The sequence below is a fragment of the Lampetra planeri genome, chromosome 3 (assembly GCF_965212315.1).
Source record: "Lampetra planeri chromosome 3, kcLamPlan1.2.h2, whole genome shotgun sequence".
NCBI classification, from domain to species: Eukaryota; Metazoa; Chordata; class Hyperoartia; order Petromyzontiformes; family Petromyzontidae; genus Lampetra; species Lampetra planeri.
Window position 1 is genome coordinate 2,471,912 of NC_136109.1, and position 14,712 is coordinate 2,486,623.

At 39.4% G+C, this 14,712-nt stretch overlaps 1 protein-coding gene across 3 annotated transcripts; it reads left to right on the forward strand.

Moving 5' to 3' along the window:
• Nucleotides 1-417: 417 nt before the first annotated feature.
• LOC144736315 (uncharacterized) lies at nucleotides 418-14,366 on the forward strand. 3 transcript variants are annotated; one of them, XM_078618988.1, is made up of 5 exons: nucleotides 418-675; nucleotides 3,052-3,163; nucleotides 6,100-7,134; nucleotides 9,915-10,175; nucleotides 12,210-14,366. In XM_078618988.1, the coding sequence occupies exons 2-5, from the start codon at nucleotides 3,091-3,093 to the stop codon at nucleotides 13,151-13,153; spliced, it is 2,313 nt and encodes a 770-aa protein (XP_078475114.1). In that variant the 5' UTR covers nucleotides 418-675; nucleotides 3,052-3,090; the 3' UTR covers nucleotides 13,154-14,366. The 3 variants fall into 3 exon arrangements, with proteins under 3 accessions (XP_078475114.1, XP_078475097.1, XP_078475107.1); XM_078618971.1 differs by lacking the exon at nucleotides 418-675 and adding an exon at nucleotides 689-2,017; XM_078618981.1 differs by lacking the exon at nucleotides 418-675 and adding an exon at nucleotides 689-2,017 and having other exon boundaries at nucleotides 9,918-10,175.
• The last annotated feature ends 346 nt before the right edge of the window (nucleotides 14,367-14,712 follow it).

Consider the following 14,712-nt stretch of genomic DNA (forward strand, 5'->3'; position numbering starts at 1 on the left):
GGCAACCTGGTCTAAACTTTGCTTTCAATTTCACGTCATGTGCATTGGTGAACTTAACAACATGGCCGCCTAGTCTGCAGATTACATCAAATTCTCACGTCATGTACACAGGTGAACTTAACAAGATGGCAACCTGGTCTAAACTTTGCTTTCAATTTCACATCATGTGCACTGGTGAACTTAACAACATGGCCGCCTGGTCTGCAGATTACATCAAATTCTCACGTCATGTACACAGGTGAACTTAACAAGATGGCAACCTGGTCTAAACTTTGCTTTCAATTTCACATGTGCACTGGTGAACTTAACAACATGGCCGCCTGGTCTGCAGATTACATCAAATTCTCACGTCATGTACACTGGTGAACTTAACAAGATGGCAACCTGGTATAAACATTGCGTTCAGTTTCACGTCATGTGCCCACGGGGTCGAGGCCGCCGCCAGCAAGAGACGTCATGTCCGCTGAGTGCTTGGGCACGGATCCCGCTGTAGTCACGCGTGAGCCGCGTTCTCGGGCACCGCGTTGAGCCGCGTAGTTTATCTCGCGCGGGGTTAGACGTGGAACGAGTCGTGGTCACACCGTTTCGTGCTTGCCGGCGCTTACGAGGACGAGACGCATCGTGACAGCGGCGCCGCGCGGCCTGTCACGGGGCCCGCAGCACAGAAGGCCTCTGGTACGATTCGCACTCACACGCGCAGTGGATGTGCCCCATGTGCAAGCACTTTTGTCGTTCCGCAGCTGGATGGAGGCCTCTTGATATGACCGCGACAAAACGCACCACGAGAGATACAAACTCGCTGTCGAATGTACTGGATGAGAAAAAGCGAACGGGCTTTGTTGTTGTTGTTAATCTTGATCGGACCTTGGCTGCGGTGATCGTGTGGATCGCTCGTGTAAAACGTGACATTCACACAATGCCTTTCAAATGCGTGACGCAGCGTCACGTCTCTTCCACGGCGGCGGTATCCCAGAGATCTGTTGCTCATCATCAGCGCTGGAGCCCCTCCGATGTTTGTGCTTCGTGCCGGAGGGGACGGTCCGCCCGGCCTCGCCGACGTCCCCGTCTGTCCGCGAATTACATTCAGCCGTGAATTCAGAGAGTCCCCGACTTACGATATTTCGATCTTACGATCGCGATACGTTCAATGCATGTTAAAAGTTTTTTTTTTATCGCAGATAGGATTGTTTCCTGAAAGCAATTTCTATTAAATTGCAGTTCATATAGGTAGGCTAAGAATTGACCTTTTTTTTTACTTTACATTTTACTGTGCAATACAGTATTGTAATTAATAAATACACACAGTATATAGTTTATACTACGGTACTGTAAATTTGCTGTTTTGCTAAATTATCACCATTCTTTAAGACTCCTGGGTAGGCTAGGCCATCTTCGACTTACGATATTTTTGACTTACGATGATGGGGTCGTCGTAACACATCTCCATCGTAAGTAGAGGACTACCTGTATTTACACTGCTGGAGTGTGAAGATCTCCGCGGCTGTCGCCAACTTCTCGAGGTCACGCCGTGCACGGCACGATCTGGTGTCCTGATCGCCGCCTTTACGCTGTGGACGAAGCCCCACACGGGCGCGCGTCTTCCCCTTTCACTGCTCTCACAATGCAAACGCCGACATTCAATAGGTTTAGAATATAATCAAGGAACAGACAAACATCGTGCATGTGTTCATGGCTCCTGTAAAGCTTTCCAGCTTGAGAGACGGAGGAACACGTGGATTAGAGAACATACGCAAGTTCGGCATTTTGATCTTACAGCATGGAGACATGCATACCTGGAATTACTCTGAAAGGTAAAAAGGAAATATTTTCAGGCAACAAACACAAATCATACATTGTATTGGTCTTAATCCATGCAATGGTTAGGTCACTGATGGAAATCATAATGATGATGGATAGTTATTTGGGTCCACATCTCTCGGACCCCCACCCCACTCCATTGTCCACTTTCCCCTATCCCGGTGAGGTACAAGGACCCCAAGCCTGGCAGGGACACCAGGTGAGGCAGCTGTGGAGGCAAGTTTGTGCCGCACGTAATGCGATGGGACATGCGATAACGTCATCCTGTTTTTGAATCATTTACTATAGCAGACATGCATCTGTTACATCTCTATGTGTCTCTTGTGTATCTACGGGAACAAAAACGAGCTACAGAAACACTGATTAGAGGCACGTAGACACACTATTTGGTGTAAGTGGGCTTGTGCAGGATATGTTATGACTTAAAGGTTTGATGGTCAATGGTCAAGAATTAGAATTGAATTTCAGCCAAGGAATGGAACGCATTTAAGATGATGTCAACCAAGGAGATGGAGCAATGAAATCAACTCATGTGCAGGTGCTGAATGGATTATATCCAAGATTGTGAGAGGTGGTGGCAACTTAGGAAGGCCATCATCCAGATGTGCATTGGTCATTCCATGATGATTATGATATCTTTACGAGAGTTATTGTGACCTCAGAAAGCCAATGCATTGCGACTTTTATACTTCGTTGAAAAGTGTTACATTGTATTATACATTTGAATCATATAATATTGTACATGTCGGTGGTGGACGATGGTGTTTATATATTTTAAAAAAAGTTTATCAAAGCTGATGTGCCAAAATGTTATTTCATGAGCTAGCAATTTACTGGTGGTTGAAGAGCTCCCACGCAGTCACCATCTCTCAGAATCTTTTGACGCCACAATTTATATAGTACCTGTGCATGAGCTGACTTACCTTTGATGGCTGTCATCATGAACTTGACTCCGTACGCAGTACGCCAGAACTAAGAAAACATGCTCTGGGTTACCTGGCACTTCTGGGGGCCCGCATCACAGTAGTGTTTCATTTAATACTGTTGAGAAAGTTAAACTGCTTCTGATTAACACATCTGGAAAGACAATAGACAGATAGGCTTTTATTATAGTGTACTTTTAGCTCAACATTCTCCATTGATTGTAACACCACTCGCTCCTTTTTTAAGCCACTGGCTCTTGATTGACCTTTTGCATATCTTGTGTCATGTTTGCTTGTCAATTTGTTGCAGTTGGGTAGCTGCTGGGAGTCATTGCAAGCTGTTGGAAGCATGTCGCATTCACAGGCGATTCGCATCATTTACATCACCGTGGCCCAAGTGACAGGAAAAAACACAAACCAAGGTTTGGTCTTGAATCAATCTTCATTATTATTACAAATGTGACATTTAATGTTGTTTGTGGATAAATACAAGTCCTATTTAATGTTTTTAAGTACTGTATGTATTTGTAACTTGCATACATAGGGGAGATGATGTGGTGGTGAAATGCATTATGTAAAATTGTACATTTTACGTAAATCGTAATGTGCATAATACACCATGGGTGGTGGATTATACAGTTAAATTAAATAATCCAGCAGGAATATCAATATATTGTGATTCAATCGCGATCGTAATTGGCAAAAGTGCATTACTCATCATTCGGAATGAGCTGGTTTAATCAGTCCTTTTTTGTTATCAAATTGGATTATTGCCAATACATTTGGAAAATAATCTTACACGTTCTATGCAGATACATATTACATAGGATCCATATCTCAATAACAATATATTGTCACAGTATAATGTAAAATAAAAAAGAATGTTCCAATGAAATGTTTACTTTTTTACGAATGATTAACATCATCTTAACATTTACTGACAATTTGATTATATTAATTACCATTATGTGATCATATTCATTAAATCAAACCTTATTATTAATCTGTTTTTGCAATTATCAATAATATTGTATTTAATCTTAATCTATCACAGCAGCATGACAAATGTGACTTTTTTGATATCGTGCCCTTTTACGCAAGGGCATGTCAAGAGTCATTTACATCATACCTCAATCTTGATTTGAAGTTTTCGTGACTGCAGGAATCCATACTCATTGGTTCTTTCGGTAAAGTCACGTAGGTACCACAGGTATATATACCTACGTGACTTTACCGAAAGAACCAAAGAGTATCATACCTCAACTTGAACATTTGAAGGGGCACCCTCGGTGACAGCTGCCCCTCTACGCACAAAGTGACTCGGTGCCTCGCCTGCAACTGGGCATTAGACTGCCAGTAGGGGGCGATGATTGCTATGTATACAGGAATCCTTCACTATACGTAAGGGATGTGTTCCCGGAAAATGCTACTTAAGTCGAAATTACCTTAAGCGAACTCTAATTTCCCACAGGCATAATGTAAACAATCAGGGGTTTTGTTCCTAGCCGACATATCTGGGGGGAAAAAATGCGTGAATAAATATTATGATGTGTACAAACATGCTTATGATTATAGGTTAAGAAATACAAATGATTAGGTAAATCTTACCAAAGATGGTTGAAGCGATATGCTGATTTTGATCTTCAGTCCACGCACTTAAAATGTATTTCCAAATTTTCTAGAATTCCACAACTTAATTATTTTAGTGGTAATTAAAGATGCCACATTTTGAGCACGTAAAAAACATATTTCCCGCATTAACTCGAATAGTTCTCACCGAAGTTGTGGGTAGGCTAAGAATTTTGGCAATATCGACTGCCTTTTCACGTGTTTCAAAACGCTTACTATGTGTTTTACACTCTATTTAAGCCCTTTGTACTTTTCTAAAACTATCACCGAATGCTATATGTCTATCACCACAAGAAACGGCCGGGCTGGCCGAAGGAGGCTCAGCATGTATTTATGTACAGTATGGTATTACATCGCAAAATAGTTCATTTTCATTTTTTTGAAAGGAACGATATGCAAAACATTACACTTATTAGGAAATATGTTCCTTAATCAGGAATGTTTATGCAAAACAACGCATAATGCGGAAACTTATATTGGGGTATTCCTGTTATCCCAATTGAGTAATTTATGAGTAATCTTTTTATTGGTCAAATTTGGGCCATGATACCAGCATCTTTCAAGAAAGATTAGATATTCTTGACTATCTTCAACAGTCTTGAATCTTGTCATTGTGTCATCCTATTCCTTGACTTGTCTAAAGCAATTTACACTGTGGACCACTCTGGAATGCTGCAAAGGCTAAATGCCTACATTTTTGCATTGTGCAATCAACTGGATTTGCAACTGCTTATCTACTAGTTTCAAATTATTTCTGTCAATAATACATCATCTGACGGGACCCCCATTACTAAAGTAATTTCTCAGGGCTCAATGTTTGCTCCTATCCTGTTTTCTGTGCTCTTGAATGTGACTTATGTGGAAAGTTATGGCAGACAAATAATCTTAAAGCACGTTTCTAAATATGTTGGGAAAAACCAGAGGACCTGGATAAAAATCGACGTGATCACGGGGAGAACATTCAAACTCCAAATATACAAGCTTAAGGGTTGAGATCGAACCCACAACCTGCATACCAGGCAAGGTAGTTAACAGCTCGCCACCATGTCAACCCAAAGACAATTTTTGTTGTCACAGCGAAAATGTCTTTCATTGTCTGGTCGCTCGGCTAGTACTTTTATCCTGAAGCTGTTACTAATGTTGTTGTTGAGCAGAGCACATGGAGTTTTGTTACAGAGCTGATGCAGTTTTTTGGTGGCTAATCGAAGGCATTTGCTGGTCCACCGAGATGCATGCATTTGACGTTGTAGTCATCATACTCATCATCGTGCTCCATAATTGTTTCCACATAGCACTTCCGCTCGTATGCTGTGAAGTCTTGTGAATTAAAATTAAGACTTGAACCTTGACTTGTAACAAAATGTGTTTCAATGTTTCCCAAATGTAATAACATCTAATTAGAAAAAACTGTTCTGAATATTTTACTTTGGTATTTGGATTCTGAATCTGGTCAGTGTAGGACAATTTAATGTATTTTTTTGTATAAAGATTGATTTTAAATGATAATGTGGCAGAGAATAAATTGAGCTCGGGCATAATTTATATCTTTCATAATCCTAAATGAGTAACTGGTTTTATAAGAAATATGAAAAACAAGTAATGTTAAGACAATGGGGGAAAGGAAATGTATGTTTTGAGAGATCAATTATTAATTCAAATGTTACTTTTACAGCTGCGAAAATGGGCCCTCTTAAACCTATTAACTTTTCTTCCCATTTAACCTTTGCAGTGGAGGTGGCAGGGAAGATTCAGAATCATGTGGATTATGGAAATGATCCTTTAAATGAATCTATTTTGAAAAATAAATCGGCTACAAATGCAGAGAAGATGTACATGTGTGAGCAGTGTGGAAAGACATTTTCAAGTAAGCGTACGTTAGCTGTCCACCAGAGAATACATGCAGGAGTGAAGCCATACATGTGCAAACATTGTGAAAAGCGATTTTCTCAAGGTCAACACCTGAAGGCTCATTTGAGGACCCACACTGGAGAGAAGCCCTTTATATGTCAAGACTGTGGAAAACGTTTTTCACTTAAATCCACATTGAAGACACATTCGTTGACACATTCTTTAGAGAAGCCGTTTGTTTGCAATGTCTGTGGAAAAGGGTTTTCAAAGGCTTCTTACATGAAGGTTCATCAGTTGACCCACACCGGAGAAAGACCATATGCATGCCAAGATTGTGGCCAGAGGTTTTCTCAACCTTCTTCCCTCAAAACTCATCGGTTCACGCACACTGGAGAAAGGCCATTTATATGCGCAGATTGTGGAAAAAGGTTTTTACAGGCATCCACCCTGAAGGAACATCAGAAAATTCATACTGGAGAGAGACCATATGTTTGCAAAGAGTGTGGGAAGAGTTTTTCATATTCAAGTGCCATGACTGTCCATCAAAAAACACATACTGGAGAAAAACCTTTCATATGCAAAGATTGTGGAAGGGGTTTTGCGCAAAAGCCTCACTTGAAAACCCACCAGCGGATACACACCGGAGAGAAGCCATATGAATGTAATGTTTGTGGAAAAAGCTTTTCGCTAAATTACAATCTTAAAGCTCATCAGAAGACTCATCTTAAAGGAGATGTATGCGAACAAAACAAATTACAAAGTGAAAATGTTGATGCTATCCAGGTGCAGTCCATCCAAAAAGAGAACTTTCAGTATGATGGAGGTAATGTTGGATGTAAAGAAATTTTATATTCACAGGAAATCCAAGTAGCTTGTCAGATGTGGGAAGATGAAAAAACGAAGAACACCAGACAAGGCAAGTGAAGCATTTTTTATTTTAAATATAAATATATAAGCATGCTGTATAGAAGTGCTTGTATATATTAAATGTTTTTTTAAGACTGTATGATATCACCTGGAAATATCAATATTAACCATGACTTGCAAATGCTCAATTTGTTGGTTTTTACAACTTCACGCTTTGCAAAGCAAAATCGGTTAAGTTTTAGGATAGCAACTAATGTATTGATGTAGAGAGCCTAAATCGTTAAGCTGCACTTGAATAGAAGTAATTAAGCATTGGCAGAACCATTACAAATGCCATTCTAATTTTAAATGTTATACCATATATGATGGCTCAATGTCCAATGCAGCATTTGTGTTTTTGAAATACAGATTGAAGGTTGAATTGGGCTTTTATAGAAATCATTTATCTTGAGAACAGAGAGCTTGCAGACGGGAGTAAAGTGACATTAGAGGAAGTGCATGTAGGCAGGCGTGAGTGCATGAATTATGAATACTGAAGTGCCATCTTGAAGTTTATCCAGTATCGGATAGGGAGACAGTGTGGAGGCATTATAGTTTATGTGGTATGTGGTATGTGGAAGCTGATGTGTGTGCAGGCAACAGTATGGCAGTAGCATATTTGATCATCAGGAGCAGTGGTTCTTACCTTTACTGCAGCCTGCACCACTTTGGTTCTCCATCGTTAATGTTTTTATAATGTTCATAAATACATAGGTTTGATGAAACAAAGTAGTTGTACTTACGTGCCTGTGCTGTAATCGTGTTTTCGATTATTTCTTTTAGAAAAAAATCTGGCATGCCTTGCACCCCCAGAAAGGGCATCTTGCACCCCCAGGGTGTGCATGCACCCCAGGTTAAGAACCACTGGTCTCGAGTGTGAGAGATGTGTAGGGGCCATAGATGAGAGATTTGCCAGAGTTAAGTCAGGCTGTGATAAAGAAATTCATTTTATCAGCAGTATTTGATGTAAGAAAATGGTGGATGTGTGAGATGTTGCACAGAATGGAGGTTTTAGGTCCTGTAGAGTTGAGATGTGGGAAGAGAATGACAGCTCAGGATCGATGACAATTTTAACGTCTTGTACACTGCAAGTGGTTTCAGAGTTTAGGAGGTACATGCTTAAATTGGAGTCTTTACTGAGATTGGACTGTTTTGCTCATGAGTGCATTCAGTTTTGGCAACATTTATTTGGAGAGACAGAATCGGAGGTGAGATCGCATCAAGGCAAGATGCGAGTGTACAGTGAACATGGGTTAATGGATTCAATGGCGATGTGGAGCTGAATGTCATCAGAATGGAAATGATGGTCAACATTTAACCTCAAGATGATTTTTGAGGGAGGAGATATATTTGGACTAACAGGCAGCTGAGGATGGAGCCTTGGAAGATGGCATATCTCTGTTTTGAGAAAAATACAGTATTCATATAGAAATTTATAAAGAGCTGTTTGAGAGGTGAGAGTGGAACTAGAAAACAAATGTGCTGGTGATGCCTGCATAATTATTCAGAGTATTAAATGCAAGAGTGTATAATGGGGGCCGACAAAGCAGTAACACAATGATGAGATAGGGCTAACTCTGCTATATCCATGGATGTATATTTTGTTATGAAGACAGTGATTCTACTGTGGGATATTTGTACATTTATTTTGCAGATGAATAACAGATAAAATAGGTGATAAATAAGAGTATTGGCTGTGTGTTATGCAATGATTGTACACATAGCACTTCCTAAACCGATTCGATGCATTCCAAAACTTTGCAGTTTTTTATTAATTAATGTATCTATGATATCAATACCCAAACTATAAGGCTCGTTCTAGCAGGATCCCATCATCTGGTTATAGGTCTTTCCCCAGCTGTTTGCTGACATGGATACCTTTCTAATACCTGTCTGTAACCTGTCCTCGTCATCATTAATGGAGATATGCCCTACCTACTGTGACTGTTCTTGCGTTTCAATTTGTTTATCTGATTCTGCCACAATTTCTTAAAAATAATTATTCAAATGCCTGACGACATTTTTCGAGTTGCTTTCTTAAAGCCTCGTTATCAGAGCCATACATCAACGTAAACATTGATACATAAAATGACCATCTTTTAACCCTAAAGTTGATCACTCTGCTCTTACAAAAATTGGCTTATGTCATCTATAAAAAATTGCTTTGGTAACAAGACATATTTTGACCTCCATCCCATTATTTTACCTGGTTACAGACATCATTTAGATGAAGCTATATCGAAGTGAGATTAAAGCTTGGAGGTTGGCAAGATGTGTGTATGGAGAATCAGATTTCCAAACTGACGGCAGTTTTACATGAGTATTGGGGCAGTTTTGAGCTCTGTCAGACTAAAAAATAATATTAATTTTAACCAAAGACACGAGGATTGATGCGGCAGCAAAAGTGATAGATTTTACAGTCTAAATAAGAAAACGTGGGAGTGTTCAAACTAAGCCATAAGTGATGTAAAATATCAGAGACCTTAATGCGTCAAATGACTACTAATAACAGGAGAGGATAAAGATAAACGTTGAAATTCTCAAAATTTGAATGATTGGCAGAAGTCAGGGGTGTTGGAACACGCTCGCAAAAAGAATATCACTTAATCACTGTTTAGCATAATCATAAATATAGCTTGGGTTAATCGATATGTTTTAAATCTCGAAGACAGCCTTTTCCAACGAAGTGTAACAACATATATGTTAATTTATTAAGTCTTAGTGTTTTATAATCTTATATACCAAAACTTAATTGTGTGATGTATTTTTTTGTCACTGTTGTTTCTGAAGCAGAGGAATCGCATGACGTTGAATGTGGAAAGTTGGCTGAACATTCTAACAAAAAGACCCAAGGGTCTCAAAGTGCAGACACTGTATGTGAGCAAGATGTCTCAACAGAGTGTGCTGTCATAGAGATATCACTCGTATCAGGCCTGGAGTGTAAAACTACTGATGTGGACGTTGTAAATTGTGAGGAGATGGTGGAAACACATGGTGGATGTGCTACTCAGCAACTGTGGACAGAGGTGAAAATAGAAAACAGCAGCAACGGTGAGAGCAAATTTCACAAACAACGCATTATGGTAACAATCTTAATACATTGTGAAGACATTTTGTACAAAGGCAAGTGTGTTTTTACAAAATAGTTGATGGGCTACAGGCAGTAATGGGGAACAATTGAAACAAATATTCAGTTTTATTCGAATTTCTAAATAAAAATGCTGTCCTGTTCCAGTCATTCTTCTTTTTTCTGTTCTAGTCCAGGGTAAAAAAGGTATCCGAAACTTTACGTTGAAATATTTCCAAATCAAATTGTATGGAACAAAAAAGAATGCTCCTTGGAATTCCTTCAGTAAATACAGTTCGAGTAAATGTATGATTGAAAATGTATACCTTAAAAACCTTTTGAAGCCAAACACATTTGGGGACATTTTGGGTTATGGAGGGTGTCTGGCATACTGAAAATAATTAGGAGATGGAGCGATGACATTTATTTGTGTGTAGGTGCTAGGTGGAAGATGGGGTAATATATGTTTTGCACTTCTGGCAACAGCATGAAAAAAACTGGTTTGGCACACGTAGAAATGTCTTACAATAAACATAAATATTTTAACTGAATAGTTAGCACACTGGACTTCCAGCCTGTTCAACTCCTGGCCTGCCAGTTGAAACAATCAGGCATATTTCTATCCCTTTGCCTTTCTCTACTTCAACTTTATTACTTGGAGTCAGCCATTTTAACATGGCTGTTGGTTATCTATGTTTAAAAGTTAATATTTAAGTATTAAACAAATTAATTATTTCAAAAGTTGGGCTGTTTTACATACTAAAAATCGCCATTGGCAATAATATTACATTTTCCTGCTAGAAGTGTCCCACGAACGTTTCCCTGAATCTACCTAAACATGTAAAATATCCCATTTTCGATCGTTTTTCAAACCAAGATGTGCACTACGACATGAAAAGTGCTGCATATCAATTACGGTATATTGCGATGCATAGCAATGCTCTCCTTATCTGAATGCATCTTCATACTATGCCCCCTTTGTATGTGCTGGCGCATTACTTGATACATATCCAGTGCAGTGTCTCCGCCTCTATTTCCCACCATTCCACTTCACTCCACATGGAGTGATGTGCACTAATAATGCATTGGCACTGACTACACAGATCAATGCACTGTGACTATCTATTGAGTGCTGGGCTGCGTGGCGAGAAAAGGAGATAAGCACAGTATGGGTGTTTGTGGAGTGTGAGATGTATGCATTGAGAGGCTGGAAATGGGCACAGTGTAGATGTGTGGAATGGGGAATGCAGACATTTCGATTTAAAGCTTTCATGACTGCAGGGATTCATCTTCTTGGTTCTTTCGGTAAAGTCACGTAGAAGGGAAGTAATAAAATAATAAAAATAAAACATAATTAAATAATTCTCACGACGTTTCGGCCACAACGCAAGCAGCCGTCCTCAGGTGAAACCAGGTCTGTCGACAGCGTTCAGACGCTGTCGCCTCGACAGACCTGGTTTCACCTGAGGACGGCTGCTTGCGTTGTGGCCGAAACGTCGTGAGAATTATTTTATTATGTTTTATTTTTATTATTTTATTACTTCCCTTCTACGTGACTTTACCGAAAAAGCCAAGAAGATGAATGCAGACATGTGAAGATGTATGGAGTCAGATGCAATGGTAGAACAAAGCACAACGCTTTATTAAGAGATGCGAGTGTGGTACAAAGTGACAGATATCTTTCACTCGCTGCCTCAGGATCAGTGAGGCAGTGAGTTGGAGAAAGAGAAGCAGTAAAGAAGAACAATGCATAACACATTTTTATGATAGGAAATTAAGTTTCTGCCAATGTTCTCCCAGATCTAACTTTAAATTGTAACAAGTCCCCAGAATAACATTAAGTTAGACCTCTTTGGTTCTTTCGGTAAAGTCACGTATCTTTATACATGACTTTACCGAAAGAACCAAAGAGTAATTCCTGCAGTCACGAAAGCTCCAAATTAAGATTAAGTTAGACCTTTTGGTAGAATGAAAATATTGATTAATAGTTTTATTCCTCCTGTTTTTTCTCTCCATAGAGGCTGCCAAGAGGAAACTCGTTGAGGAAGAGTATGAGAAGGAGCTATTAGATGGTTCTATTCTGAATACAAATGGTGACAATGTTACAAAAAGGCCTTACATGTGTGAGCATTGTGGTAAGAGGTTTTCTGATAAACGTACTTTAGTTGTTCATATGAGAACGCATACTGGAGTGAAGCCATATATCTGCACACACTGTGGAAAAAAATTCTCTCAAGGTCAACACCTGAAGGCTCATAAAAGAATACACACTGGAGAGAGGCCTTTTATATGCAAGATATGTGGGAAAGGATTTGCATTGAAATCCACATTAAAGGCACATGAATTTACACATAGTGTAGAGAAACCGTTTATTTGCAAACATTGTGGAAAAGGATTTTCACTCAAGTCTATCTTAAAAAATCATGAAATTGTACATTCTGGAGAGAAACCATTTCTCTGCAAGGAATGCGGAAAAGGATTTTCACAGGGATCATCTCTAAAAATCCATAAATTGACTCACAATGGTGAACAGCCATTTATTTGTCAGGAGTGTGGAAGGAGGTTCTCACAAACATCTTCTCTGAAGACTCATCAGTTGCTGCACACTGGAGAAAGGACATTTGTTTGCCCGGATTGTGGAAAGAGATTTTCATTTCCTTCTTCTCTGAAACAACATCAACAGATGCACAGTAGTGAACGACCATTTATCTGTAAGGAGTGTGGGAAGAGTTTTTCATACTATAGTAACTTAAAGGTCCATCAGAAAACACATACTGGAGATAAACCTTTTACATGCACACTATGTGGCAGGGGTTTTTCACAAAAACCTCATCTCAAGTCCCATCAGAGGACACACACTGGAGAAAAACCGTATGAATGCCAAGATTGTGGAAAGTGTTTTTCATTAAATTGCAACCTGAAAGTCCATAAGAAGACTCACAGACGACATATAAGTCTGTAATAAACTTTAAGAACGCACTGTCCTTAATCACTGGCATATCCTTCCTGGCTCTCAGGCTCTCTGTCCATCACTCCAAACTTACACAGGAAAACCTTACCGATCGTGATTTTATTCAACGCTTGTTTCGGATATTAATGGTTTAATAAGGTCTGTTTTCCGAACCACAGGGTGATGTTTCGGCTATGCGTGGTTTGACATTGCCAAGATTATTGTTCGGCTTGCGAGACGTGAGTGATGTATCCGTTGAAAGTCACTTAAGGTGTGAATGAATCAATTGTGAAAACTTCACCGTGTTTTTGAGTACGTTTTTGTATTTTTTTTGCGTGTGATAATGTAACGCAACACTCACGCGCAACGCAAATGTTCACACTGGTGCATGCATATAGCCGTCTACTCGTTGAGTACGTCAACCATACGGATACCGAGATGGCAAAGCATTCACGTTCAAGTAACAGTGTTGGGGGGGAGGGGTGAGCGTCGGGCCGGCAAATTCAGTGCAGGGTGCGAGCGTTGGACATGAGTGCTGCGGTGCCAGAAGAGTAATCGAGACGAGGGTTTTATGTTGAGGTGAAATTGAACGAGTACACGCACACAAGTAATCGAGAGCGACTCGGCATCCTTTATTACAATCACAAGGACAGGCATCGTGTAGAATTAGTTGAGCAAAGAGGGAGGGGGTTATTTCGAAATCCGGAACACCCCTATTTATCTCAAAAGCTCTTGTCGAATATAACTCCTGCGCCTGGCGAGGTTTTCCTGTTTATTCTTTCAAATGTCAACAAGCTTGGGTGCAACTAATTATGTATGCAGTAAAACTTCTCGTGGCTGAACGTAGTGAAATCAGAATTCGGGCCATGCTGATTTTTTTCCAGCCATTGCTGTGCGTGGAAGGATGTGGCATTCTGTGCAAGGTGCCTGAGACCTTGGGTTCACCGAATGTTTCAGTCTACCACTTTGTCTGCTAGGAGTGACCTTACGCTCTCATTTTTGGATATTACTTTTCCTAAAACATTCAAACGTTCAATTAGGTTTGTTTAATTGTCAAGAGTTAAGTTATTAATATTTCAATGTTACGTATATTTAATTCATATTTGGTTAATTTACTGAATTATTTACAGTATACTGGAAAAATACGATTACCACTGAATATTTCGTCTGTTTTTGAGATTCCCACTGATATTAACTCTAATAAATGAGAAGCATGATGAAAGTACAGCGCATTCTTGATGTTTAAAAACAAAATACATCATTGCATTTCCAACCTTTTTCGCTGTAATGTTAGAAGCATATTCATCTGAAGCCATATAGACTTATTTTTATGTATATAAATTCTGTAGTGCAATACATGCTACCGTTACTATTTTAAATAGTTTTAACATGCTCATCCAGCTTTAAAAATGTTCCATGAACAATATTTTTTAGGTAAATTAATTAATTATTACGTCCAAAATAAAGTTGCAATAATAGTGAAATGCTGTCAAATACAATGTTCCTTCTTACGCCTTCATAAGCTGACGCTTGAGTCACTTGACAGGGCATCAATTAGTCAGTCTTGCGGG

Coding starts and splice junctions, on each gene's coding strand:
- LOC144736315 (XM_078618971.1), top strand. CDS start 1,778: ATGGAGACATGCATACCTGGAATTACTCTGAAAGGTAAAAAGGAAATA. Junction 3,164..6,099: donor AGGAAAAAACACAAACCAAG/GTTTGGTCTTGA, acceptor TAACCTTTGCAG/TGGAGGTGGCAGGGAAGATT. Junction 10,176..12,209: donor AATAGAAAACAGCAGCAACG/GTGAGAGCAAAT, acceptor TTCTCTCCATAG/AGGCTGCCAAGAGGAAACTC.